Consider the following 25,363-nt stretch of genomic DNA (forward strand, 5'->3'; position numbering starts at 1 on the left):
GCCCCCCCCTCCACGTCCCCTCCCCGTCCCCAAAGCCCCCGGGGGGGGGCTGAAGCGGAATCTCTGAACGGCCGTAGGAAAATACGCCTGGAGGAATAGGGGGGGTTATGGGGAGGTTTGTTGGATTGGGGGGGGGGGCGGTGCTGGGGTGGGGTTATGGTGGGGGGGGGTGATTGGGGTGGGGGGTCGGTGGAGTGGGGGGTCTTTTAGGGAGGAGGGATTATTAGAGTGGGGGGCAATTGGGGTGGGGGGAGTTATTGGGGTGGGGGGGTCTTTTAGGGAGGGGGGATTATTAGAGGGGGTGGTAATTAGGGTGGAGGGAGTTATTGGGGTGGGAGGGTAATTAGGGTGGGGGGTCGGTGGGGTCGGGGGTCTTTTAGGGAGGGGGGATTATTAGAGGGGGTTTAATTAGAGTGGGGGGTAATTGGGGTGGGGGGGTCTTTTAGGGAGGGGTAATTATTAGAGGGGGTTTAATTAGGGTGGGGGGTTAATTAGGGTGGGGGGTCTTTTAGGGAGGGGGGATTATTAGAGGAGGTTTAATTAGAGTGGGGGGATCTTTTAGGGAGGGGGGATTATTAGAGGAGGTTTAATTAGAATGGGGGGTTAATTAGGGTGGAGGGAGTTATTGGGGTGGGGGGGTAATTAGGGTGAGGGGTCAGTGGGGTGGGGGGGTCTTTTAGGGAGGGGGATTATTAGAGGGGGTTTAGTTAGAGTGGGGGGGTAATTAGGGTGGAGGGAGTTATTGGGGTGGGGGGGGGTAATTAGGGTGGGGGGTCGGTGGGGTGGGGGGTCTTTTAGGGAGGGGAGATTATTAGAGGGGGTTTAATTAGAGCGGGGGGTAATTGGGGTGGGGGGTTAATTAGGGTGGGGGGGGTTTAATTAGAGTGGGGGGTAATTGGGGTGGGGGGTTAATTAGGGTGGGGGGGTCTTTTAGGGAGGGGGGATTATTAGAGGGGGTTTAATTAGAGTGGGGGGTAATTGGGGTGGAGGGAGTTAATTAGGGTGAGGGGTTAATTAGGGTGAGAGGTCAGTGGGGTGGGGGGGTCTTTTAGGGAGGGGGGATTATTAGAGGGGGTTTAATTAGAGTGGGGGGGGTAATTAGGGTGGAGGGAGTTATTGGGGTGGGGGGGTAATTAGGGTGGGGGGTCGGTGGGGTGGGGGGTCTTTTAGGGAGGGGAGATTATTAGAGGGGGTTTAATTAGAGTGGGGGGTAATTGGGGTGGGGGGAGCTATAGGGGTGGGGGATTAATTAGGGTGAGGGGTCAGTGAGGTGGGGGGTCTTTTAGGGAGGGGGATTATTAGAGGGGGTTTAATTAGGGTGGTGGGAGTTATTGGAGTGGGGGGTTAATTAGGGTGAGGGGGTTTGTTGGGGAGGGGTGGTTATTAGAGGGGATATAATTAGCATAGGGGGTGGGGGTTATGGGGGGGGAGGGAGTTATTGGGGTGAGAAGTTTATTAGGGTGGGGGTTATTGGGGTGGGGAATTATTAAGGGGGGCTTAATTAGATTGGGGGGTTATTGGGTTTGGGGGGGTTTAATTAGGGTGGAGGGAGTTATTGGAGTGGGGAGTTAATGAGGGTAGGGGGTGATTGGGGGGGTTTATTGGTATGGGGCTTTAATTAGGGTGTGGGGTTTTCAGGGTGAGGGACTTATTAAGACAGAGGGGATTATTAGAGGGGGATTTACATAGGCTGGGGGTTATTGGGGTGAGGGTTTTCTTGGGGGTGTAATTAGGGCGAGGGGGGGTTATTGGGGTGGGGGTTTAATTAGGGTGAGGCGTTGGGGGGGTGAGGGGGGTTATGATGGGGCGTTATTAAAGGGGGTTTAATTAGGGTGGGGGGTTTATTGGGGTGAAAGGGTTTATTGGGGTCGGGTGTTGCGTTGGGGGATTTGTTGGAGGCCTTATGAGGGTGGGGGGGCTCATTGGGATGGAGTGGGTTATGAGGGTGGGTTAATTAGAGTGGGGGTGGGGGAGTTACTATTGGGGCGGGGGCTCTTGGGGTGGAGTTTGCTGCCACCTGTTGAACGCAATACGATACGGGGGTCGTTTTTAAGGGTCTTTGGGGGTCGGAGCTGTGACATTTCGGGGCCATCGGGATTACGATTAACGTTCCTTTTAGGGTTACGACTGCGGTTGCGTTAAAGGATGGCGCTTTGGATTCGGTGCTCGTGAACGGAGCGCAGCGCACAGGAAGGCAATGGGAGCAGCGGAGCAAAGGAAGGAGAACGCGTGGCGGAAAGCGAGAGGGAAAAGACGGACCGACGGTCCGTGGGCGGAGTGCTCGGCCACCCCTGGAGCGCTACGCAGAATTTTCTGCCCTTTTTACGCCTCCGAGCGCTCGGGAGCCACTGCCTGGAGGACTGAGCACAAGAGAGATTGGAGGGCTGGCTGCGCAGAGCGGCCGCTTCCGGATTGCGCACGCATGCGCGTTGGCGCCTGGATGACCTTTAACCATAGAGACGGGCGGCGCGGAGCGGAGACGGAACGTCCCCCGCTGCAGTTCCGCGCTTTGGCCACGTGGGGGCAGCAGAGACAGAAGGCGGTCGCAGTTCCGCGTGGGGCGCTCCGTTCGTTTTCCTTCGGATTTCGGGTGAAGAACTCAATGTTGGGGGGGGGAGAAAGGACAAATTCTCCAAACCCAGGAAAGCTGTGTTAATTGTTCACGAATTTCTGTGTAAAAAAAGAAAAAAAGGATGCGATCCGAGCTTTGCTCCTGCGCCGCCAACCGCTGTCTGCTTAAGGACGCCGTGGAGCTCCGGATGCTAAACTGTGCTTTGGGGATGAATTCGAGATGTTCGGGGCTGTCCCCGTGATGGACGGGCAGCGCCGTGCGGAAGGCTGTAAGTGTAACCCCCGAGCAACACCGGCTGTGCTTCCTCCAGCCCCGCTCCCTCCCCTTCCTTATTTACTGCTTTAATTGCCCGCGTGAGCGATCCGACAGATCGATGACCCTTACAGTAATCCAAAGCAACACCAGGAGAAAGGGCGTGAGAGAGGACTACGGGAAATATGCATGCATATACACGCATATTACTTACACACGCGTGTGCAAGGAGAGGACGGGGTCTGGGCTGAGCGTTAAGCGTTTCAGACCCGATCTGCACGCAGGAGCGTTTGCGGGAGCCCCCGGGGGAGCTGCCACGTGCAGTCCGTGGGCACGGGCAGCACGAGATCCCCCCTGGGGCTGCAGGGCTGAAATCCCACAGCTGCACACCGCTCTGGGGCGGGTAAACGGCAGGGAGGAGCGCGGGTGTATTGCTGGGTTTCTGACCCCCCCCCCCCGTCAGCCTGCACCTGCGCTAGGAAGCTTGCAGGGGTCTGCGAGCCTGAAGAGATGGCAGATGGTTCTGCTGGGCTTGGATTGGTGCTGTGCAGAGCCTGGTGAGGAGGTCGGGTGAGACGTTCTGCTCCCGGAGAGCAGCTCTCGTGTGCATCCCGTGCCACAGCAGTGCTGATCCCATTTGGAAAACCCTTTCCCCCCCGTGCTGCGCTTGCTGACCTCCCTCATTATTGTGTCCGTGGGATTTGGGCTGCAGCGCTGCCCCGCTGTGCATCACCATCCGCATTCACTGCCCTGTGCAGAAGGACACCCAAAGCCCCCCTACTGCTTTGAGGCTGATGTGCAAACCAACAGAGCCGGGAGGGTGCAGGAACCCCCCAGCCCTGAGCTCAGCACAACGCAGCAAAGTGCTGTGGCTGCTCCGGAGGAGGAGCTCGGCTTGGCCGGCCTCGTTGGGGCTGCACAGTGCGGCTCCTGCTGGGACAGCGTGGCTTTCATGCGCTGAGGAATGATGCCGCTGTTCCCTTCCGACGGCGGCAGCTTCCTTGTGGGAGAAGGGGGGGGGAGAAAAAAAAAAATACATCTAAAAGCGCAAACCAAAAGCAGGGAGAAAATAAGAGAGGAGTGTTTGCTGACTGTGCTGCGCACCGTTGGTGTTTGTTGCGTTTCGGCCACTGTTTTGGCAGCCCTGGGGGCACTGCAGGGATCGGCGCTCTGCTGAGTGAGGTGGCCGTGGTGGGGCTCAGCTGCTCCCCTGCTGAGAGTGGTGCTTGCTCTGCGCCTTGGGAATGCTCTCCTTCCAGCTCCAAGCCAGGAAAAGGTGGTTTGTGGGTTTGTCTGGCTCTCGTTGTGTGTAGGGAAAGTGGTGAGGATGGCTGTTCCCCGGGGTAGCTGGGCTGTGTGTGGGCTCAGCTCTGTCTCTCCGTCCTCATGAGTGGATGGAGGGGAGGGTGCAGCTCACCGGGGAGCAGAGCCATCCAGCAGGGCTCTGGGAAGTGTCGTGGCTGCACTGGGAGTTGCTCATAAGTGGGTGCACTGAGGCACAGCGTGATGTGGTCGTGTTGCTTTCCACCTCCAGCAGCTCCCACTCCCTCTGTTTTGCAGGTGGAGGTGGACACCGCCTGCGGTGGTCAGGCACTGCAATGGGCTGCCCAGAGAGGTGGTGGAGTCGCCGAGCCTGGAGGTGTTCAAAGAGCGCTTGGATGTTGTGTTGAGGGACATGGTTTAGCGGGAACCATTGGTGATGGGCGAACGGTTGGAATGGGTGATCCTGTGGGTCTTTTCCAACCTGAGCGATTCTATGATTTAACAGCCCCATATGGCCAGTGTGTAAAGCCAGTGGGGAATGGAGGCTGATGGTAGATTACCGTGGCCTGAATGAAGTCACACCTCCACCGAGTGCTGCTGTGCTGGACGTTAGAACTCCAGTATGAACTGGAGTTGAAAGCAGCCAAGTGGTATGCCACCACTGACATTGCTTGGGTCTTTCCAGCCTCCGGGAAGGGCAGATCTCTCTGTGGAATGGTTTTTGTTTGGGGACTTGGGTCCACTTGGTGGGTGATGCAGAAAGATGGGGATGTTCAATGTGTACCACAAGGGAATCTGATGCTGGGGGAGTGCAGTCAGTAATTCCACGTGTATATATATATATGTATATAGATATGTGTGTGTGTAATGCATGTTAATTGCTGTTTGTTTGTATATATGTATATATTTAGCATGAGTGATGTGGAATAAGGGGTGGAACGTCACGGCTTTATGATTTTTGTTTCCACGTCATAACATCATGTAACGCACGGGGAGTTAAAGAGTTAATGCCCCACTTCCATGGACCGCCAGCTTTCCGGATTCCAGGCTCTCAGAAGAGAACTGCATGCCCCAGAGGACTTTGTGTTCAAAGGAGAAGATCAGACCCACAAGTCATGGGACTCACTCCCTCTGTTGCTGCCCTGCAGTGTGTGGTTGTGCTCCTCAGCCGTTTCACCTTCAGTTCAGAGTAAGGCCTTCAGTTTCTGACACTCTCTCTCTCATTTTATTTGATTTATTAGCCACAGTTCCAATTATACATTGCATTATGTTGTGCTATCTTGCATTAGTAAATTAACTTTCCTCCTCAGATCGTTGCTGCTGTTCTGTTTTTTTAGGCCCATTTCTCATCTCCCTATACTTTCCCTTTTCCCCTTTCCCAGGGCGTGGGTCCATGGCTCCCCATGCCCCATTAGTCATAGAACCGGGCCGAACCAGCCTGTAAAACATTGACACTCCCCCCTCCCCTCCCCTTTTTAGGCTGGTGGGCCCATAGGCCTGCTGTCCCCATCAGAGACACAGATAGATCTGGAGATAACCCCGTGACACCACAGGAGACCACATGGGGAGACCGCGGCAGAAGTCCTCCTCCTGGCCAGCCCTGGTCTCATCCCGCAGCTTCACTCTCTTCTCCTCCAGCACTGCAATCTTCTCTTCCACCTTGGCTTCCTTTTTCTGCAGCTCCGTGGTCTCCATGCAGGTGCCCACCATGGCAGTCAGAAGCAGCTGGGATGTCACAGAGGGCAGGGGCATGCCAAGCAGCTGGGGGCACGGAGGGCGATTTCGTACTCTTCAGTCTGCCTTCTCCGGAAAACTGACTCTCCAGATGTCATCCAACGCTGCAGGAGAAAAGCAACAATGGCACACAGAGCAGTGTTCTCTGCATCTTGGCATTGGTCTGTGATACCTGGATAGGCGCGTCACGTTGGACCTGAGAGGAGAGGAAGGTCGGCCAAATTTCAGTCTCAGGTCTCCCTTTGATGCACACAAGCTTTTCTTCATCAAATAGCAGAATCACAGCACAGCTGGACTGGAAGGGACCTTGAAGATCACAGCACCATGGAATCACCGCAGAGTTGGGTTGGAAGGGACCTTGAAGATCATAGCACCATGGAATCACCGCAGAGTTGGGTTGGAAGGGACCTTGAAGATCATAGCACCATGGAATCACCGCAGAGTTGTGTTGGAAGGGACCTCCCAGCCCTCCCACCCCCACTATGGTGGTCAGAAATGGTTTGCCAGAGTTGGATATTCAAAGAGGTGACAGAAGGGTTCTGAACAGATAACCTTTTTTGACTCAAGGGACGGCCAATGGACAGAAATTGCTGTGGAAGCTCTCAAACGTTCTCAAAGCTCCAACCCCTTTCAGTCCCTACTGGTTCTCTCAAACCACCTGGCACCTTTGGTAAATAAAACTAAATCCGAGGTCGCCTTCAGAAGCTGAGTGGCATCTCTGTTTTATAAAGACACCCCCCGTCCTGTCGGGGTGGGACGCACACTGGGGGCGATGGGGCTGTCCCCAGGGGACGCTCACGGTGCCCTCTGGCCTCGCTTTGCAGCAGCCACCAAGAGCCAGCAGTGGTGCGTGTGAGATGGGGAGAGGGGACACCCCTGTCTCCTGGGTCCATCCCTTATCTGCCACTGTTCCTTTGTCCCCCTGGGACCCACTGCCCCACAGGTCCTCAGCACGGACCCCTTACAGAACAAGTGCAGCAATGCTGAGTGCCAGCCCTTGGGGACACCGCTGCTGTCCCTATCAGATGGTGCTGCCGTTCCTTTTGGGTCGTTGTCCTCACTGTTGGCTGCTTGCGATGTTGCCAGCTGCACGTGGCCTCTGTCCCAGCCAGGACCTTTTGCCATCAGTGCTGTCCCCAGGTGCCATTTGTCCGTCCTGGCACCCATTCCCAGCATCGCTCCCCCCATGCAGTGTCCCCGTGTGCCCCTCCCAGTCCCACCGGTGCTATTGCCATGGTCCCCATCCTCACCCAGTCCCACTGCTGTCACTGAGGGGCGGTGGGTTGGCTCTCCACATCTGAGTGATAGAAGGATAGAATCACTGCATGGTTGGCGTTGAAAGGACCTTACAGATCATAGAACGCCTAACGCACAAATGGATGGGTTGCATGGGATCAAAAGGATCATAGAACCATAAAATCAAATTGTGGTGTTGGAAGGAACCTCACAGCCCCTCCAGCCCCACCCCTGCCGTGGGCTGCCTGCCCCTCTTTCTCTGGCTGCCCAGGGCCCCCCACGGCTTTGGGCACCTCTGGGGATGGGGCACCCACAGTGCTCTGAGCAGCACTGCCGCGGCCTCACCGCCCTCTGTAAAGAATTCCCTCTTCACAGCTCACCTCGGTTTCCCCTTGGTCCTGTAACAACCATCCCACGTACGGAGTCTCTCTCCCTCCTGTCTGTCAGCTCTTTTGAAGGAGTGCAAGGCCACCGTGCGGTCCTCCAGATCCTTCTCTTCTCCAGGATGAAAGTCCCCGGCTCTTTCAGCCTTTCTTTGGTGGAGAGCTGCTCCAGCCCTCAGAGCATCCTCATGGCCCCCTCTGGGCGCGCTCCAACAGCTCCACGTCTCTCTTGTGCTGGGGGACCAGGCCTGGGTGCAGGACTGCAAATAGGACTGACACCAGCTGACGTTCTTTGGCTCTTCTTGTCTCCCATCTCCCGCAGACGCTCCCCGCACAGCTTCCTTCTGAATCCTTTTGCCAGCACCACCGCTCCTCTCTGAACACAACCCGTCAACTCTCTCAAAGCCGATGCCCAAAACTGAGTGCAGCACTCAAGGTGCATGTTGTGGTTTTAGGGTTTTTGCTGTCGGTATTCCACATCGTAACATCAGGCGGTGCGCTGGGAGCTAAAGACTGAATGCTCCAGTTCCGTGGATGGTCGATATTTCCGGGTACCTAACATTGCCCTCTTATCACCATAGGAAAGTATGAAACGTACTTAAAAATCATCAGGATGGTAACAGACCTTATGGAGATGTACTGTAGCAACGTATCGGGAATACTGTTAGCCTAACATGCTCAACCAATGAGCGCCACGAGAGGCATTATCTGCATGGGGACAGAGGGGAACAACGGCGTGGATTTCACTGCCATAAGGCGACGTGCGCCCATTACTGCGAGAATGAACTTTGCTGCTTCTCCAAGGTCTTTGCCTGCTTGAATATTACTGATTTTGAGCGTTTCTCACAAAGGGAAGTGGTAAAATGGGAGGGGTCGCGTCCCAGCGGAGAACCTCTCTGTAGTCCCTTGGGTGGCCGGGACAGGAAGGCAGAAGGTGCCGCATTGGTGCTGCAGTGCCTCACGAGTCTGCTCATACCACAGCACCCAGCACAGCCCTGTGGTCGCCGCAGGATGTTTGATCATCAACGCGTCCCAGAAGTCACCACGAGCAGCATGATGAACGTTCTCAAGAACTTTATCTTCCGCCCTAAAGCAGCAGCAGCAGCCCGGTTACCCGCAGTCCCTGTGGCTGTGTCGCGCCATGTTGCGCGCTGTCGGCTGATGGAAGCAGGAGCTGATGCTGATAAAGGCCTGCTCCATTCCTGCTGCACGTGGAGGATTCTGTGGGAGGAAAGAGCCTGGTTGTGCACCAACCCCGCTGTGTGTGAGCCGAGGCAGGCAGGAGCGGCCTCCACAGAGTCTTCCCCAGAGGACGGCCCTTGGGCTGCCTCCCGGCTCCATCCCAGCTGCAGAGATAGGGCAGCACGGGTGGGGGTTGTTCTCTGGGGTCCCCACGCTCCCTGCCCCACCGAGAGCTTTACAGGCCGGCCGTGGTGGTGCCCTGTGTAGGGCAGCACAGCTCCATCCTGCTCTGCAGCCCCCACTGCCAGCCTGAGCCATCTCCCAGCCACGGCCCGGGCCTTGGCCTGCAGTGGGGTAGAACCGGAGGCTTCCCCCGGCTGCTCTGCTCTCCCAGATGCCGTGGGCTGCGTGTGGTTGCCCCTGTAAGAAATGTTTGTGTTCAGTAATCCAGGCTCAGGTGGAATTTGCTATGAATCATAATTTAATTCACACTTTTGCAATAGCAAGCAACCTTAAAAAAAAAAAGAAAAAATGGTGCCAGGAGAGGAGGCACACAACAGTTCCTATTTCCTACTCCCCGGAGCAAAATCCCTCCCCTGTTCCTCATTGGCCTACGACTCCAGGGCTTACAGCCTATCCAACACCCCAAACACTGTCTGCTTATAACCCCTGCCTGTTCTCCTCCCATTTTTGTTTAGTTTTTACCCATTACGGTATGCTGGCATAACCTCTCATAGTTAACCTTCCCCTCTGGCAATCATTCAAACCACGGAACTGTTTGCATCAGTACATCTTACCTTACTCATGTAGGAATGGAATGTTGTTTCTGCATTAGATACTGAAAAGGGGGAACTGACCTGAAGAAGTGGAGCGCAATGTATTTGTATTTTGTGACTTGCCCTTTGAAATAGCTGATGTGAAAAGGTAGAAATACCATATATGATAGTAGCATATTTTAGAAGTATAGTTGCTGAATTATGTGATTAATTCTTGCTTGCAAAACTGCAATAGTTTTTAAATGTTCCAAATAGTATAGGTATAGTATTATGGACTAGAAAGCATACTGTAGGGCTATTCTGTTCAGATAAGAGACCCTCAGCAAAAGAAAAACAGACTTAACAAACATCAAAGAAGCCAGGGCCTCTACACGAGGTTGGATTGCCTCGCTCTGCGGATAGGCTGGGATGCAACAGGCAGGCATCAAGATACTCCCCTCTATCCTCCTTCCAAGCTTATCTCTATGCAAGGATGAGCAGATGTCCAGAAACAATGACTGAGTGTTAAATGAGCAGATGTGAGAAGTTAACTGAGTAGCGAGACATGCTTAGCTAGCAACAAGTTATGTTGATCCAGTATCCGTATGTTTAGTTGAGCGTCAGGAAGATTGTGAACCTGAGGTACTCAGCCAATGAGGAACCGGGGGAGAAAGGGATAAGAGTCGAGTATAGGGCATCAAAGATGTAAGGCTGCTTTCTGTGTGCTCTCCTGCTTGCAGGAGGCCCACCATTGCAATTGCAAATAAAATCTGCTTTATCAGAGATACCATCCTGATAAATTATTTGGATATTTCCAACACTCAGAAATGCAGGTTTTCCTTTCTGCAAGCAGAAATTTGTCGCGTGTTGGAACTCCATGGCGCCTCTTTGGATCTTTTACAGTCATAACTAAAAACAACATTACTTTCCCCACAATTAGCATGTGTGATGCTGGGCAACCACTGTTCCCAACAAGGCTGCCCCAGATGGCTCCATGACCAGGACACTGTGAGGACTTGCTACTCCGGCCGATGAACTGGCAGAGACTTCAGGAATAGACACTTCACTTACTGGATGGTTGGAGTCTTGGTTTGGTAAATGGAAAGGAGTGGTAGCATTCATGCTTACATCTTTAATTATGGTAGCAGGACTTTAATTATGGTAGCAGGACAATCAGCTGTTGTATTATCCCCAGTGTTAGAGGACTGGTCCAGCATCTAATTGAAACCACCCTATCCAGGCTAATGCCTGTAGGGTCACCACTATATTCAGATAAGGCGTTAAGGGAAGAAATGGGAAATCCTGATGATCAGGATGACTTGTCTCCAGAAGAGAAATGTGAAGTAATGCTACCAAGGCTGGACTCCACCTATGGAACACTGCCTTAATAGAAGTGCAAAAAGCAGCAGTTGTGTAAATAAAGGGAGAAACTGTGGGACTGTGAAGGTGATTGTCCCCCTGCACTCAGCACTGGTGAGGCCGTACCTCGAGTGCTGTGTTCAGTTTCGGGCCCCTCGCTACAAGAAAGACATTGAGGCCCTGGAGTGAGTCCAGAGAGGGGCAACAAAGCTGGTGAGGGGTCTGGAGCACAAATCTTAAGAGGAGTGGCTAAGGAAACTGGGATTGTTTAGTCTGGAGAAGAGAAGGCTCAGGGGAGACCTCATTGCTCTCTAAAACTACCTAAAAGCAGTGTGTGGCAAGGTAGGGATCAGTTACCTCTCTAAGGTAACTAGTGACAGGACAAGAGGGAACAGCCCAAGTTGTGCCAGGGAAACATTCATGTTGGATATTAGGAAAGAATTATTTTCAGAAGGAGTGGTTAGCCATTGGAACAGCTTGCCCAGGGAAGTGGTGAAGTCACCGTCCCTGGAGGTGTTTATGGAAAAGGTAGATGTAGTACTTAAGAACGTGGTTTAGTGGGCAATATTGGTGATAGGCGGACAGTTGGACTAGATGATCTTAGAGGTTTTTTTCCACCTTTAATGATTCTGTGATTCTTCCAAGGCACCTCAATCAAATCAGTATGTCCCAGCTCCAGCTTTACTTGCATCTTCTGTTTGTCTCCATATCCTAGTGGTGATGTGACCTAATTCCAATCACAGAAACATGGTGGGAAGATTCACACGACTGGAGCATGATGACAAGGACTACAAGATGTTCAGAAGATACAGGCAGGGCAGGAGGGGTGAGGGAATTGTCCTCTAAGCTAAGGAGTAGATAGATTGCAAAGAGCTGCCTCTGAAGTACAGTCATGACCAGGTTGAGAGCTTGCGGGTTAAAATTAGGGAGAAGACCAATAAATGACATCTTGGTTGGGGTCTACTACAGGCCACCTGATCAAGGGGAGCCTGTGGATGAGGCTTTAAGAGGTGTCATGCTTGCACGCTCTCATCCTGATGGGCGATTTCAGCCACCCAGATATATGCTAGGAAAGCAACATAGTGGGCTGCAGTCAATCCAAGAGACTCCTGGAGTGTGCTGAGGATACCCTCCTGGTCCAGGTATTGGACAAATCAATTAGAGGTGAAGCATTACTGCACCTGGTGCTCACCAAAGTAGAGGAGCTCATTAAGGATTATAGAATTGGAGGCAGTCTGGGCTGTAGCGACAATGACCTGGGTGAATTTGTGATCTCAAGGAATACGGACCTGCAAAAAAGCCAAGACAGGACCCAGAACTTCAGAAGAGCAAACATTTGCCTTTTAAAATAATTATTGAATGAGATTCCCTGGGAAACAGTCGTAAGGGACAACGGAATGGAACAGAGGTGGCAGCTCTTTGAATAAACCTTTGCAAGAAAGAAAAAAATCCTTCCCGGTGTAAACAAAGAGCAAGCTTAGCACCACCTGATGAGAATGAACACGGACCGGTCTATGAGGGCTGGCAACTCGATAACCTTTGAGGTCTCTTCCAACCCAAGCCATTCTATGATTCTGTGATTTAGGAATGGGTCCAGAGAAGTGCCATGAAGATGATCAGAGAGCTGAAGCACCTCTCTGATGAAGACAGACTGTGGGAGCTGTGCTTGTTCAGGCTGGAGATGGATGAGGAGACTTCATAGTGGCCTTCCAGTACTTAACAGGAGCTTATAAGAGGGAGAGTGACTTTCTACATGGTCTGATAGTGACAGGACAAGGAAGAACAGCTTTAAACTAAAAAGGGAGATTCAGGTTAGATGTTAGGATGAAATTTACTCAAGGTGGTGAGGAACTCAAACAGTCCACCCAGATGAGATGTGAATGCCCCATCCCTGGAGGTATTCAATGCCAGAGTGGATGGGGCCCTAGGCACCCAGATCTAGTGGGTGGAAACTAGCTCATGGCATGAAGGATGGAACTGGATGGGTTTTAAGGTCCCTTTCAGCCCAAGCCATTCTATGATAGGAGGGCTATAGGGGTTTCAGAGAGCTATGGGACCTATAGGGGTGTATATGTGGGCACAGGGTTTTATAGGAGCTGGGACACGGGGCTGTTATAGGGTTTGGGAGCTAGAAGGGATCTAGAGGGTGCTATATGTGATATTAGGAGCTATAGGGATGCTATAGGTGGTTCTGGGAGCTACAGAGATGCTATGGATGTGCTACAGGGTTTCTGGAAACTATAGAGGTGCGATGGGAGCGCTACAGAACTGCTGTAGTTGGTCCTACAGGCAATCCTCAGAGCTACAGAGGGGAAATCGTGGTGCTGCAAGGGTCTTGGGAGCTATGGAGTGCCATGGGCAATCCCATAGATGTCCTGCGAGCTACAGGTGCTCATGGGAGGTAGAGGGTGCCATGGGGATGTTCCATGCAGTCCTGAGAATTATAGGGGTGCTAATGGGATGCTTTCAGGGGGGGTGTATAGGTTGTCTTGGGAGAGACAGGGTGGCTATGGGCTAGACTGTCACGGTAGCTATACGTGGGATATATTGGTGCTTTTATTGGTCTTTGGAACGTTAGGGGTGTTTGGGAGTTCTAGGTAGATATGGGATGCTATAGGTGGTTATAAGAGCTATAGAGAGTACTGTGGGGGTTAGGAGAGCCTGGGAGCAACAGGGGCTTATGTGGTCCCATTGGGTTCCTGGGAGCTATAGACATGCTGTGAGGGCACTCCAGGTGGTTATGAGAGCCATATGGATGCTACAGGGGTATTGGGATCTCAGGGGACTGTTGGGTGTTTTAGGATTGCCATAGGATTGTGTCCAATCCCCCCTCTTCCAGCCCCTTGGGAGGATGCAACCCTGCGTCCCGTGGCACTGTTGAGCTGCAGATGGCGGGTGTGCATGCCAGATGGGTGCGTGTGGGTGGGAGCCTTCCTCTGCAGTGACCATAACACCAACAGCACCCTTGGATCTGCAAAGGAGTTCCTCAAGGCCACTGGGATAGGGTCATGGGGGGCGGACAGCAGGGTCACAGGTTGAGGGTTCATTTGCCCTTTGTTACCAGGGCTGCTTTGTTAGCACCAGGATCTTCCTTGCAAACAGACCCTCGGGGGTGCCCCTAAACCATAGGATCCTGGATTGCCCCACCACCACTCTGCACAAAATGATTTTTCAACAACAAATAATAATTAAACAAACAAACAAACAAACAAAAACCAGCTTTATTGTGCTGCAAAAACACAACTGGAATCCAAAATGGGGGCAATGCCCCCACAGCACCATCCGCAGCTCAGGGTGGGGAAGATGTCACTGTGGGGGCTGGAAAAGGAAGAGTGGGGTGGAAGTTTTGGGGTGATGGGGGTGGTCTGGGGGTCCTCGGAAGTTCTGTGGCAGTCTTAAGGGTTTTAGGGGTTCTTAGAGGGATGGGGTCCTGGGGTGTTTTTTGGGGGGGTCGTGGGGTGTCCTGTGCATTCAGAGGGGGGGGGGGGGAAGGGGTAGGTCTGAGGGTTTTGAAGAGATGAGGGGCCTATCCTTAGGGTTTTGGGGGTGCTTAGAGGTCCTACCTTCTGTAGCATTGCCAGCGTCATCATTGAAATAAAGAAGCACGGTGGGGATGAAGTCCTTGGGGTCAAGGCGCAGGCTGCGCAGCTCGGAGGTGCTGTCCGGGATCCCGTTCTGCTCCAGGCTGAGGTGGAGGCGCAGCGGGACGCCCCCATAGCACGCTGTGTATCTCTCCAGCTGCTCCTTCCAGGCCTTTGCCCGCCACAGCGCCTCTCCCACCGGCTCCTCCCCGCACACCTTGGGGACCCCAAGAAGGGAAGGGGACGCGGTCAGGGCGGCGGGTCCCCGGTTCCCAGCACCTCGCTGGGGACAGCGGGACCCCACCGGGGAGCGGGGTCATATCTGGGGGTCCGGGTTCCCCCCCCATCCCACTGACCTCGACGACGCAGTTCTGGCCTGTCAGGGTGTTGCAGAGGCGCAGCAGGCGGGGGGCGGCTGTCAGGCGCCCCACCTGCAGCCGGGGGTCGCGCCACCACGCGGCGTCCAACGGGGGGGCCCCGTCTGAACGGGGCGTGAGGGACTGGGAGCTGCCCGGGGTCCCCAACGGGTACCGGGAGCCGGTCTGGCCGGTGCGGGGCTCCACGCGGGGCAGCGGCTGCCGGTGGGAGGGACGCGTGAAGCGCTTGCGGGGGATCGGAGGTCCCCGGCCGTACGGGGATCCCCCGCCTCACGCCGGGATCGCTGAGCTCGCACCCCCGCTGCAACGGGATTCCAAACGCCGGCGCCGGGACTCCCACCACTGCGGCGGAACCGCCCCGCTTCACACCGGGACCCCCCGACACCGCGCGGGGACCCTTCCCCCGCTTCACCGGGACGCCCCCAGCCCGCCCCGGGACGCTCCGCCCCGAAGCCCCCCATACGCGGGGACGCTCCCGGCTCCCCGCCCCACTCACGTCACCGCTCTCGGGGTCAAAGCAGTGGCTGACGTCGGTGCCGACGGCGCCCAGCAGGGGGGCGAGGGTGACGTCACCTGGGGGAGCGGGTCAGACTCGGAGCCCCCGCACCGGGAGCCCTCCGCGCGGCGGCCCCCCCCGTACCGCGGCGCTCCCGCAGCAGCGGGCCCAGGTCGTAAACGCGGCCGAGAGCGCTGAGCCGGAACCGCCCGGCCTCCGCCACCTCCCGCGCCATGAAGTACCGCGGCCGCCGCTCCGCGCCGCCCGCCGCCATGGCGGCGCCGCCGGAAAGCCGCACCGTTTCTATGGCAACGCCGACGCCGGAGCCGAGCGGCCTCTCCTGATTGGCTGCGTGCGGGCCCCGCCCACCCCGGCCCCGCAGGGCACGCCGGGAAACGCGACCCGCGGCGGCCGCGCGGGGACTGCTGGGAAGCGGTGGCGCCGCGGTGGGGTGCGAGGCTGAGGGGTGTGGGGGGGAACGGCGGTGTGGGGCTCGGGGGTACCCCGGAGGGCTGTGGAGCCGATAGGATTTGGGCTGCTGGGGGGCGCCGTGGGGTCCTGGGAGCTGTCGGGGTGCTGTTGGGATGATAAGGGGGCCTCGTGGATTTTGTGGGGAGCCTCTGGGGGGCTGTGGAGGGCTGTATAGAACTATAGACGGGCTATTGAAGCTGTAGGGGGGCTGTGGGACATATAGGGGTGCATAAGTGGGCATAGGGAACTCTGGGGTCCATAGGGTCTGTGGGGGATGGTGTTGCTACAGGGGTCCTTGGAGCTCTAAGGGGGTGTAGAGCAAACAGAGGCGATGACAGGGCCTGTATGTGAGAAATGGGCGCTATAGGAAAAGATATCCCTTTGATATTTGCAAAGATATTTCCCTTTGGAAATTAACTCTTCCCTCCCACTGACAGCTTGAAGAAAGACATGAGCTGAGGAACGCAGCCTTCTGTCCGTACCGGCACTGCAGGAGAAGGGCTGGCAGAAGGGGCACCCGCACAGGCTCAGATTGCACACAGAAGTGTGCACACAGTGCTCCCAGAAGCATCAGTTGGGACAGAAAGAGTGGCTCCAGCCCCCCTCCCCCCCCCCAACTCCAGGCAGTCACGTGCTCATGTTCAGGAGTTCCACTACAGGGGGCTACAGGTGTCTGTAAGTAATCCTAGGAGCTGTAGAGCTTCTATAGACAGTCCCAGGAGCTTTGGGTAGGCTGTGAAATGCTGCAGAGGTCCTGGGGTCTGTGGGTTGCTGTAGGTGCTCATGGGATCTCTGGGGTGCTGTGGGGTGCTCGAAGGGTCTTGGGAGGGCGGCTGCGAGCGTCCTATAAGCAGTTGTGGGAGCTATAGAGGGAGTCTGTAGGGGTGCTATGAGAGTCCTGGGATTTATGTGGGGGGTCAGTAAGGCCACAGGCAGAGGAATGGGGCCACAGGGGGTGACTGGGACACCAGGGGGTGACAGTGATGTAGGGCTGCCCTACCCCCCACCATGTTTTCTCAGGCAGAGCCACACGTGCTGGGCCTGCCCACATGCCTGGCGCTGCTCCGTGTCCATAGAGGAGGAGCACGCTGCCATTCTGCGCCCCTGTGGTGCCCCCCCTGTGGGACCGACCCCCGTGTATGACAGAACCGCCCCTGTGCTGTGCACCTGCAACGCACCCTGAGGAATGACTACCCCTCCTCAAAAATGACCACAGGAGCTGGGGGGCTTCCTGCAGCCCCATTAAAGCCCCCATGGTGGCAGGCAAGAAAAGGAACCTAGGTTTCTCACTGCTTTTCAATGGAAAACAATTTCCTCTATGCATTCCTTGAAGTCCGTTACAGAGTTTCATACGATTTGCTCCCCTCTGTTAGAATCAGTGTTTCTGAAATACTTTGCAGCCTTACCAACCTCGAGTTCTGGGTCAGTGAAGTCTGAGGTCTGCTTAGAAATACTCTGAACCCAGAATGGCGTTTCCTTCCCACAAGTCTTCCAAAAGAGTAACTTTTCCTACCACGTTAGCATTAATTTTAGACTGTCGTGGCAAGAGTTCAGAGAAGGAGCAAATCAAGTGTGTCTAATCGAAAACTAGAAGGGGTGAAAGGGAGGGGGCTGGGGGGATGAGGATTGGAATGTGAAGCACAACCCCAGCTTGGCCCTGTACTGGCATGCCTGAGGAGCCCCTCGGCCCTGTTTCTCAGCTGAAGCCCAGTCCTCTTTCCAACCTTAGAAACAAACTGAATGAAATAGGAGGCTTTGCCCCAGAAGGACCAGGTAAAGGCAGTGACACAGGTTTAAGTTTGGCTGTATGGAGATCTAAAGAACTCAAAATAAATGCAAAAGTTTAAAAATAAAGAGTCTGATTTTAAAATGTACCCATTGCGAGAGAGCTTTGACACCTCTGCCATCTTTTTTACTGCCTTCTATCACAGAATGCACGCAGGGCATTTTCAATTACTTTAATTGAAGGTTATTGTGCACCAAGCCCTGCCAGCCATTCCACAACAGTATCTGTAATCGCCAGCAGTTTCTTATCTGTGTTCCAAGTAAGACTATTTTCAGGTATTTTACTGGATAAAAAGGGAATAAAATTGTGCATTTAGATTGAATAAAAGGTGGTAAGAAGCTCAGTTTTCTCACTCCTCGTAATAACATAATCATCACACCAGCATTATTTACCTTTGTAAAACTTCAAAACTCTTTCTGGTGTAACGCTGGGACTCAAGTCCCTGTGCTTTCTTTCATACCTTTAACTAGAGATCTTGAATCCCAAGAATTTAGGCACCAAGGAGAACAACAGTAACACCATCTCTCACACAGGTCCAGTCTGTCCTCAGCAGCAAAGGAGACTCGCTAGGGACAGACTATATGAACTTCCCTCGCCCCCTTTCCTCTGCTAAGCCTTGGGGTGAGTGGAAACCCCAAAATGCCCAGAAACGAGGCTATCTCTGTAAGTCAGCACAGGTCCCTTCAAGTCACCTTTTTGACACTGGAAGTCACATATATGGCCACCAGAGGGCGAAATACCTCTCTCAGAATTCTGGGTGCTACTGTAAAGACATCCAGTGTCCTATCCGCATCTGCATGCTCTGAAGTTATTAACAAAATGACTTCTGTAAGTAAGTGCAGAGATTAAACGGGAGCCCCAGCCTGGAAGTGATCCTGCCCACACTCCTTTCACACTCGTATGTAGGAAGAAGTTGACAGAACAGAGCGACCAAACTGAAGGAACCACGCATCTTCCATACAGGGATCAGCTAACCTCTGCAAGCTACCAAGAGGAATCCAGGGTGCACCGACTGAATCCAAACTGCATCTCCTGAGCTAGCAGGGGGATGGCAGGTGATACGTGCTCTGCACTTCTGCCTGAAGAGCTCAGCCAGGAGGTGGCAGCGCCTCTTGTACAGCACGCGGCCTGCAGGAAAAGAAGAGATGGAGTTCTGGCAGCAGTTGATAATACAACGTTGTCATAGGTCATTTTTAATAATTGAAAGAACAATAAAAACTATGTGTTTTAATTCAGGATTAACTTTAAGCCTGTTGTTTATACAGAGGACAGTCAGCGTACGACCATCTTCTATTTGCTGTATTAGAGAAGTCTCCATCCAGCAAGAGGTCTCATGGTTCCTACTGTACAATGGCAGGGGCAGAGTCCATTTCAGACTCTATCAATACCTCAAATTACGTCCACATCCCCAGGAGTCCAGGCTCCTTCCAGGATCTGGCAAAATGGCAACAACCCCTTGATGGAAGCGGGACCTACCACGAGCACAGACCTCCTCTCCGGTTTCTACTCCCCTTAACGCCAGCAAGTCCGCTCACTTTAGAACTGGGGGATTTGTGTTTTACTCTGGGAACACCCAGCAGCCAACTGACACAGCACTGACACTGCTGAACAAAAGTTCAGTGAGATGGGTCCTATTTCTAAGATCCAAAACACCACTGCGCATCACTGTGCATGTGTAAAGCACTCCAAGAGCTGTGCTATCGTAGCACATTTTCAAAGCGTATACCTGCTCTGAAGTAGACTGTAGCTTTGGTTATGCTCACTGGAACCTACTGAGTTATTCCAGTTGGCACAGGCAGGACTTCACAAAATATCTCTGGCTTTCTATGGGGATCGGTTAACTACACCCCAAAGTTATTCAGCTCTGCACTGTTGAGGAGTTCAGCTGAAATCCTGGGAAGTATTTCAATGCACCCCATCTTTCTTCTGCTGCTGAATAAGACAAAAACACCGAAAAAAACCCCACAAAAAAAGTAACCAAATGCACCAGGAGCAAAACATCGCCATTCATCTCTGTGCTCAGTGACCTCTCACATTCACATCGCAGCACCTCTGCTTCACAAAAGAAAACCAAACTGAAAAACAACGAACAAAAACGAATTACCGGCAGTAAGGAGCGCTGCACACAGTGCCCATCAGAGCTTTCCCATCTGTATTTCTGTTAACAGATGAGTTTTGCTCCTTCTGATGACTTTTTAACAACGATCAGTGAAGACAGCACCATCACCAAGTTAGTCCAGTTACCCGACTCGCTGATTTTACAAGACATTAGAGGCAGCTCAGGTATTACTGAACAGAATGAGCTTTGGAGGGCAAAATCTTGGCTGGAGCTCTGCTGGCAAGAAAAACTTGCACGATACTGAATATCAGCGGCTTGACAGATACTCCTGTGCACAAGATGGCCAGCATCAGCCCATATGCCACTGCTGGGCCGCGACAAAGGCATGCAGCTTTGTCTTTTTCCTGCTCCATTTCACCAGCTGGGAAAGCCATGTCCTTGTGCCATTCTAGATGTACCAAAACCAGAACAATGAGACCAGAGTATATTTTGTACAAGAAAGAAATACAGTTCAGGACTAGAAACCACAGAGCTTCTGAAATCTGCACAGCTGGATGGGACTGGGATTTCAGCTGCAGGGGGTTTTCCTAGAATGGCTAAATCATTACAGCACAAATCCCTTTATATAGCAGGGAAGTAAGAGAGAGAAAAACAAGAGAGCTATGAAGCAGAGGCGCCTTGTAGAGGAGGATACAACAGCGTTCAAGCTGTCATCTCCACCCAATGCACCCCCCAGCCAGCTCACTGCCACTCCCTGAGCATCTCTTGGCTCCTGGGGCACAGAGCATGGCACAGGGAGAGAGAAAACCCTCCATGCCTTCACAGCCCTCGTCAACTTTCCACCCTCAACAACTCAAGCCCTCACAGCAGCAGCACCTTCACCTCATTCGGAGAGCAAGAAATCCCAGCCACACATAACGAATTGCCACAACAACAGAGGACTGTATGACACAGCTGCAAGGAAGGTGGAAGAAGAACAGGCACACGGAGCCATCAACAAAGAAACTCGAGTGTGGCTTAGCACAGGGCCACAAGAACAAGGCAGCACCAAGCACCCAGTCAGTACTCTGCAGGCAGCATTCTGAGATGGGAATGTCACACATGGACTGCACTTACCTTACCTAGGCAACTTGTAGGTAAGAGTGCATTTCAGAATAAAATAGCACAGAAAGTGTACTGTACATGGGAAATTCAAGTCGAATTTGGCAGAAACACAGGACTGTATTGCTTGATTTGCACGAGAACTGAACATCAGATTGAAAAAGACAGTAATTATGTGTGAGAGGTAGATTGTGTTTTTGCAGTGGAAATTTCCAGTGTTTTTGTATGTAGCATAGGGTAAGTTGCCTTTCACAAAGAAAGCCGCTGATCAGAGTAAAGTTGAGACTGGGGCGTTCTAACCTGGGTAGAATTGGCACAGGCACTGGGTAAGGTAATTCCATGGGGTAGGGGAGAGCCTATCAGAAGTTCCTGACCCTGGACAGAGAGTCTGGAGGAAGGAAGACTTCCCTGTAATTGAAGAGGAGGTGGTCAGAGGTCTTTTGGGTAAAATCAATGCAGAAAAATCCATGGGCCCCAATGGGTTTCACCCACGAGTGCTGAGGGAGTGAGCAGAAATGACTGCCTAACCACTTTCTATTATCTTTGACAGGCCTTGATGAGTGGCAGAGGTGCCTGAAGACTGGAGGAAAGCCAGTGTCACTTCAATCTTCAGAAAGGGCAAGGAGGAGGACCTGGGCAACTACAGGGCAGTCACGCTTACCTCCATCCCTGGAAAGGAGGTGAAGCAACTTGTTCTGAATGTCATCTCCAAGCAATTGGAAAAGAAAGTTATCAGGAGTAGTCAGCATGGATTTCAGGCTGCCCAAAGAGGCTGTGGGGTCTCCTTCTCTGGAGACATTCAAAACTTTCCTGGACTCATTGCTGTGTGACCTAACCTAGATGTTCCTGCTCTGGCAGGATGATTGGACTAGATGGTCTTTCAAGGTCCCTTCCAATCACATATTCCGTGATTCTGTGATTCACCAAGGGGAAATCATGCTTGACCAACCTGGCAGTCTTCTATGCTGTCATCACCGACTGAGTAGATGGGGGGAGAGCAGTGGATGTCATACACCTTGACTTCAACAAAGCTTTTGACACTGTTTTCCATAACTTCCTCATAGGTAAGCTTAGAAGTGTGGGAAAGATGAGTGAGGTAAACTGGGAACGGAGGTGGATAGAGCTCAGAGTGTTCTCATCAGTGGTGAAGAGGTCTATAGAGTTGGAGGTCTACAGTGAGTGGTGCTCCTCAGGGGTTGGTACTGCGTCCAGTCTTGTTCAGCATCTTCATTAATGCTGCAGTTTGGTGATTTTTGGTGTCAGTATTCCACATCAGGACATCACATGAACCAGTGGAAGTTAAAGAGTTAACGTTCTGGTTCCGTTTACTGCCTCTTATTGGCATTTTGGGTGTTCTGATGGGAGGGGAGGGGCAGCATCCCTGGAGGACTTGGTGTGGAGAGGCAGTGCGGCAGACCTCCGGGACCGCGGCCGTCTCTCCCTCCGTTGGGCTGGCTCAGCTTGCTGTGGAGAAGGGCACGTGCTTCCCTCTCACTTCGGGTACTCTTCTCTCTCATTTGGCTTGATTTCGTTGGATTTAGTGAGTTACTGTGCCCCTCTTGTCACGGACTCAGATAACTCCATGACAGTTAGTGATCTGGATGAAGGGACAGTGTCCATTCTCAGCAAGTTTGCTGATGATACAAAGCTGGGAGGAGTGACTGACACACCAGAAGGCTGTGCTGCCCTTTGGTGAGAGCTGCACGGAGCAGAGTCGGGCAGAGAGGAACATTAGGAGGTTCAACAAGGGCAAGTGTAGGATTCTGCACCTGGGGAGGAATACCTGCATGCATCAGCACACATTAGGGGCTGGGCTGCTGAAAAAGATCTTTGTGGAGAAGGACCTGGATATCCTCGTGGCCAACAAGTTGCCCATGAGTCAGCAGTGTGCCTTCGTGGCCAAGAAGGCTAAAGGCATCCAGGAGTACATTACAAGAGGAGAGCCAGCAGGTCCAGGGAGGTTCTCCCCCCACCCTGCTCTGCCCTGGGGAGGCCTCATCTGAAATACTGTGTCCAGTTCTGGGCTTCTCAGTTCAAAAAAGACAGGGATCATCTCCTGTATGAAGAAAGGCCGAGCGTCTTTAGACTGTTCAGCCTGCAGAAGACAAGGCTGAGAGGGATCTAGTCACTGTTTATAAATATCTAAAGCATAGGTATCGAGTGGATGGGAGCGGACTCCCTTCAGTCCTGTGCTTGCCACACAGCCCTCAGACATTTGGTTTGGTAGGAGGGGATTGCAGAAGCAACATCCCTCCCACTGTAAGCAAAGATCAGATTTGTGACCATCTGAGAAACCCCAACATCCACAAGTCTATGAGTCCTGCTGAGACACATCCCAGAGTCCTGAGGGAACTGGCTGATGTAGTTGCCAAGCCACTCACAATGATGTCTGAAAAGTTGTGGCAATGGGGTGAAGTCCATGGTTACAGGAAAAAAGGTAACATCACACCCGTTCCTAAGGGTAAAAAGAATGACCTTGGGAACTACCAACCAAGACCAAGTCTCATCTCTGTGCTGGGGAAGATCCTGGAGCAGATTCTCCTGGAAGCTATGCTAAGGCACATGGAAGACATGAAGGTGATACAGGAGAACCAGCGTGGCCTCACCAAGGACAAATCCTGCTTGACCAGCCTGGTGGCCTTCTATGATGGCATCACTGCATCAACAGAAAAGGGAAGAGCCACTGATACAATCTAGTTTGACTTCAGTGAGGCCTTTGACACGGTACCCTGCATCTTCCTCCCCAAACTGGAAAGATATGGATTTGATAGGTGGATTGTTCAGTGGATGAAGAACTAGCTACAGGATCGAGTCCAGAGAGCAGTGTTCAATAACTCAGTGTCTGAGTAGAGACGGGTGATGAGTGGTGTCCCCCAGCAGTCAGTGTTGAGGCCAATACTCTTTAATATCTGCATCAATGACACTGACAGTGGGATTGAGTGCACTCTCAGCAAGTGTGCTGATGACACCAAGCTGTGGGGTGTGGTCGACACACCACAGGGATGGGTACCATTCAGAGGGACCTGGGCAGACTTGAGCAGTGGCCCAGGTGAACCTCATTGAGGTTCCTCATTCCCCTTGACTGTGTAGAGGAAATGGACCTGGGGGTGTTGATTGACGCTAGACTGAACATAAGCCAGCAGTGTGCCCAGGTGGCCAAGAAGGCCAACGGCATCCTGGCTTGTATCAGAAGTAGTGCGGCCAGCAGGAACAGGGAAGTGATTGTCCCCCTGTACTCAGCACTGGTGAGGCCGCACCTCGAGTGCTATGTTCAGTTTTGGGCCCCTCGCTGTGAGAAAGACATGGAGGCCCTGGAGCGTGTCCAGAGGAGGGCAACACAGCTGGTGAGGGGTCTGGAGCACAGACCTTATGAGGAGCAGCTGAAGGAGCTGGGATTGTTCAGTCTGGAGAAGAGGAGGCTCAGGGGAGACCTCATTGCTCTCTATAACTACCTGAAGGGAGGTTGTAGTGAGCTGGGGGTCAGCCTCTTCTCTCAGGTGACTAGTGATAGGACTGGAGGGAATGGCTTCAAGCTGCACCAGGGAAGGTTCAGGCTGGACGTTAGGGAATACTACTTCTCTGAAAGGGTCGTCAGGCACTGCAATGGGCTGCCCAGAGAGGTGGTGGAGTCGCCGAGCCTGGAGGTGTTCCTTCAGGAGAACGTGGACTATCTCATTCAGGAGCTGCGGAGGCCGAAGTACAGCATCTATTATATCTGTAAGTACGTTCTGTTCAGAGCTTCTGACATTCAGTGGAGCGCTGATGGGAGGCACTGACCGCCCCTGCGGGCGGAGTGCCACTGAGATGCTGAGAATGTCTGAATTGGAGGTTTTACGTTGTTTAGATCGCCTGATCTAAACGTACCCTTTAATGTATTTATCAGTGGCACAGACAGTGGGACAGAGCACACCCTCAAAGAGCGTTGGGATGTTGTGTTGAGGGACATGGTTTGGCGGGAACCATTGGTGATGGGCGAACGGTTGGACTGGATGATCCTGTGGGTCTTTTCCAACCTGAGCGATTCTATGATTCATGAGGTTCAACAAATGCAAATGCAAGGTCTTGTACGTGGCTTGAGGCAACCCCTACTACCAGTATGAGCTGGGAGGTGAAAAGATTGAGCACAGCCCTGCTGAAAAGGACCTGGGCGTGCCGGTGGATGGCAAACGACACGAGCCAGCAATGTGCCCTCACCCTGCAGAAAGCCAACCATATCCTGGGCTGCATCAAAAGAAGTGTGGCCAGCAGGGCGACAGAGGTGATCCTGCCCCTCTGCTCTGCACTGGTGAGGCCTCACCTGGAGCACCGTATCCAGATCTCACCATATCCAGTCCTCAGCACAGGAGAGACACGGACTTCCTGGTGTGTGTCCGGAGGAGGGCCACAGAAAGGAACCTGCTGGAGCGGCGGGTGCGACTCCATCATCTCCAGCGGTCCCTTCCGACCCCTACACTTCTGCGATTCTGTGACGTCTACAAAGCAACGCCATCAACCCGCGTTACGCTGATACGGCTCATTCCCGAAAACCTCCGTGCGAGCTGCGCGTCGCACCTTCGAGACGAAAGAAGGCAGACGACAACAGAAAACCGCCTTTGCTACCCGGAAAGCAGAGAGAGGAGCGCGCCGCGCGGCATGCCGGGAGCTGTAGTCCAGCGCCTTGGGGCGCGCAGGGGCAGAAGTGCGGCGCCGCGCGGCATGCCGGGAGCTGTAGTCCAGCGCCTTGGGGCGCGCAAGGGCGGAAGTGCAGCGCCGCGCG

At 53.3% G+C, this 25,363-nt stretch overlaps 1 protein-coding gene and 3 long non-coding RNA genes across 6 annotated transcripts; 2 read left to right on the plus strand and 2 right to left on the minus strand.

Moving 5' to 3' along the window:
- Positions 1-40: 40 nt before the first annotated feature.
- LOC112530311 lies at positions 41-10,160 on the plus strand. 3 transcript variants are annotated; one of them, XR_006932117.1, is made up of 3 exons: positions 41-115; positions 2,120-2,840; positions 4,385-10,160. It is a non-coding gene; the product is annotated as an uncharacterized LOC112530311 (long non-coding RNA). The 3 variants fall into 3 exon arrangements; XR_006932118.1 differs by having other exon boundaries at positions 41-73; XR_005841803.2 differs by lacking the exon at positions 41-115 and having other exon boundaries at positions 2,529-2,840; positions 4,385-5,276; positions 5,567-10,160.
- Positions 10,161-13,939: 3,779 nt separating this feature from the next.
- Positions 13,940-15,486, minus strand: LOC107055082 (cytochrome b5 domain-containing protein 1-like). Its single transcript, XM_015298329.4, has 5 exons — positions 15,335-15,486; positions 15,191-15,267; positions 14,674-14,892; positions 14,300-14,534; positions 13,940-14,054 (listed from the first exon to the last, which is right to left on the minus strand). Exons 1-5 carry the CDS (start codon positions 15,462-15,464, stop codon positions 14,026-14,028), a joined length of 690 nt encoding a protein of 229 aa, XP_015153815.2. The 5' UTR covers positions 15,465-15,486; the 3' UTR covers positions 13,940-14,025.
- Positions 15,255-21,923, plus strand: LOC107055083. Its single transcript, XR_001470075.4, has 3 exons — positions 15,255-16,336; positions 18,354-20,642; positions 21,158-21,923. It is a non-coding gene; the product is annotated as an uncharacterized LOC107055083 (long non-coding RNA).
- LOC121107550 lies at positions 18,384-25,222 on the minus strand. The gene is made up of 2 exons (XR_005841804.2): positions 24,905-25,222; positions 18,384-18,575 (listed from the first exon to the last, which is right to left on the minus strand). It is a non-coding gene; the product is annotated as an uncharacterized LOC121107550 (long non-coding RNA).
- Between the last annotated feature and the right edge of the window lie 141 nt (positions 25,223-25,363).

The sequence above is a fragment of the Gallus gallus genome, chromosome 25 (assembly GCF_016699485.2).
Source record: "Gallus gallus isolate bGalGal1 chromosome 25, bGalGal1.mat.broiler.GRCg7b, whole genome shotgun sequence".
Lineage (NCBI taxonomy): Eukaryota > Metazoa > Chordata > Aves > Galliformes > Phasianidae > Gallus > Gallus gallus.